General features: G+C 36.9%; 1 protein-coding gene across 3 annotated transcripts in view; it reads right to left on the bottom strand.

Annotated features, from left to right (window-relative positions):
• Nucleotides 1-264: 264 nt before the first annotated feature.
• The window catches only part of LOC106877907 (ectonucleoside triphosphate diphosphohydrolase 5), a 34,055-nt gene continuing 31,894 nt past the window's right edge, over nt 265-2,425 (bottom strand). The window contains exon 11 of one of the 3 annotated variants that reach the window (XM_014926959.2): nt 265-471. In XM_014926959.2, the coding sequence (XP_014782445.1) occupies nt 413-471 (59 nt within the window). In that variant the 3' untranslated portion in view covers nt 265-412. The remainder of the gene's footprint in view (nt 472-2,425) is intronic. The other 2 variants (XM_014926958.2, XM_014926957.2) reach the window with 2 other exon arrangements.

Raw genomic sequence — 2,425 nt, 5'->3', positions numbered from 1 at the left:
ATCGTTGCCAGTGCCGCTGGACTGGCTCCTGTGCAGGTAGCACGTAAAATACACCATTTTGAGCGTGGCCGTTGCCAGTACCGCCTGACTGGCCTTCGTGCGGGTGACACGTAAAAGCACCCACTACACTCTCGGAGTGGTTAGCGTTAGGAAGGGCATCCAGCTGTAGAAACTCTGCCAAATCAGATTGGCGCCTGGTGCAGCCATCTGGTTCACCAGTCCTCAGTCAAATCGTCTAACCCATGCCAGCATGGAAAGTGGACGTTAAACGATGATGATGATGATGATGATGAACTCCTTTAATACTAACCCACCTGGAACACCCCTGATTCTATCATAAAAACTTTCTGTTTTAAAGCTATCTAAATTAAAACATTCCAATAAATTTTCATGTAAATTCAGGATTTCCAAACTAACCCTGAACAGCTGCTTGCTGGAAACTATTAACAGCTACGTTTCCACCTTCTGGACCTGAAAAACATAATTATTAATGACACTAATGAATAACAATGGTAAAGATTGCTCTCAGATATAAAATTATTCATCAATCAAATTTACTCTTTCAATAAACAACAACTTCAAAAGGAGTTCTTACCTGCTCATTTAAAATGTTAGAAACAAAAGTCAACTAGCCCTTAAATAACATCTTCCAGAGTTAAGATATTTCACTATCCAGGCAACAGTCTGCCTTCAAAATATTGATCTTATGTGTGTGATTTTAAGGAGATTTAATTGCTACATTTAGCAGATCAAGTACTTGCATACAATGGACCCAGCAGGCATGAGTAAGCCATAACCGGGTACTTACCCTCAATTACAAACCAGTACTAGCGTTTGTGAACCCCTGAATGTTTAATTGATAGATGCAGGTATGGCTGGTAGAGTTAGAAAATAAATTTCAAGTGTGGAAGCAAGGCTTCGAATCAAAGGGCTCTAGCAAAGACCAAAGTCCTAGTAAGCAGGAAATCAGACAAGTTACTAATTCCTTGAAAGAAATGTCCCAGCTCAATATGCAGAAAAGGTGTAATTATAAATTTCATATTGGGTATCCAATGAAAATTGTGGATACATAAAAGATGCAAAAATCACAGGTAGGTTAACAGAGAAAGTAAGGTTTGTGTGTGGAAGATGTACAGGAAAAATAAACACTAAAAGGCCAAATTAGCAGTGGAGGAAGATGCTCTGAAAGCTTAGTTGTCAGACTAAGAACCGGCTAGGCAAAGTTACCTCTGTTGGTAACTGTTATGGTGAGAATCATGACACGCCCTGTGAGAATGGATAGCCGGACTCATATAAGTAGCAGTGTCTTTGATTGAAGTATAAAACTGGAAAATTGCAGGAAATTGAAAGGTGTCATTTGAGAGTTTGTGGAGGCACAAGAAATTGTTGAGAAGTTGTTATAGCTCATTGAGAGTGTGTTTCGGAATTGTTACATATGTTGGCAGAGTACTTGGGAATACATCAAGTGGAGACAGTTTGTGTCTACCCTGTTTTGTAGTATTGTATATCACATTGTGATAGTGTAGGATATAAAAGTGACATACAGTAACCACAAGTCAAATGTGGGGATGAAGATATCCACTTATAAAAGTGGTGACTAGGATAATCACAATATAAAAGTGGTGATGAGTTGATTTACAGTTTATATTGGTCATTAACAATTTTTAATGATACAAAAAATTAGTTAATTATGGAAGACATTTAGCTGGCATATTACGATTGCAACAGCAACAACAGGAGTTACACCAACAACTACAATGGCACAGCAATAAGAGTTGAACAATAGTACTCAATAGCGATCATGTTTGCCATGAAGAAATTACATGGATTTTTACACAGTAGAAGTTTTCAGCTACAAATTGATCATGGACCATTCATTTTTTTATTATCAATTTTTGATTTGATAAAAGGAATTCCTAAACAAGACAGTAAATAGGTTACAATACTGGGGTACAACATTGTTGAACTACAACTTTAAGATGGAGTATACACCATCCAAGAGGTTGGGCCATGTGGATTGTTTATCAAGGCTAATTCCAAAAAATACAGAACTATTCAAAGATACCATAATTGCCACTTTGCAAGTGGGAAATAAAATAAACATTTATTTGTGTAACGTCATTCGGGAACTACCAGTAACTGTTCAAGATATAAAATTAAAATCAGAGAATGACAAACTCATTGCAAAGATGAAAGAAACATTGAAAGTAAAAGAAAAGAAAAATATACATAAACACAAACATGAAGCATTTTTCCATGTGTGCTAATGTGTTGATGTACACACACAGAGCTGTAGTGCCATCCACACTGCAAAAGCATATATTAAGTGAATTTCATATGGGACATCCAGGGATTTCAATAATAAAATCAGTAATGAGGAGTTACATGTATTGGCCTACTATGGACTGTGACACTGAACTGTTGT

The sequence above is a fragment of the Octopus bimaculoides genome, chromosome 11 (assembly GCF_001194135.2).
Source record: "Octopus bimaculoides isolate UCB-OBI-ISO-001 chromosome 11, ASM119413v2, whole genome shotgun sequence".
Taxonomy (NCBI): Eukaryota; Metazoa; Mollusca; class Cephalopoda; order Octopoda; family Octopodidae; genus Octopus; species Octopus bimaculoides.
This window is presented reverse-complemented; position numbering and strand designations above follow the sequence as displayed.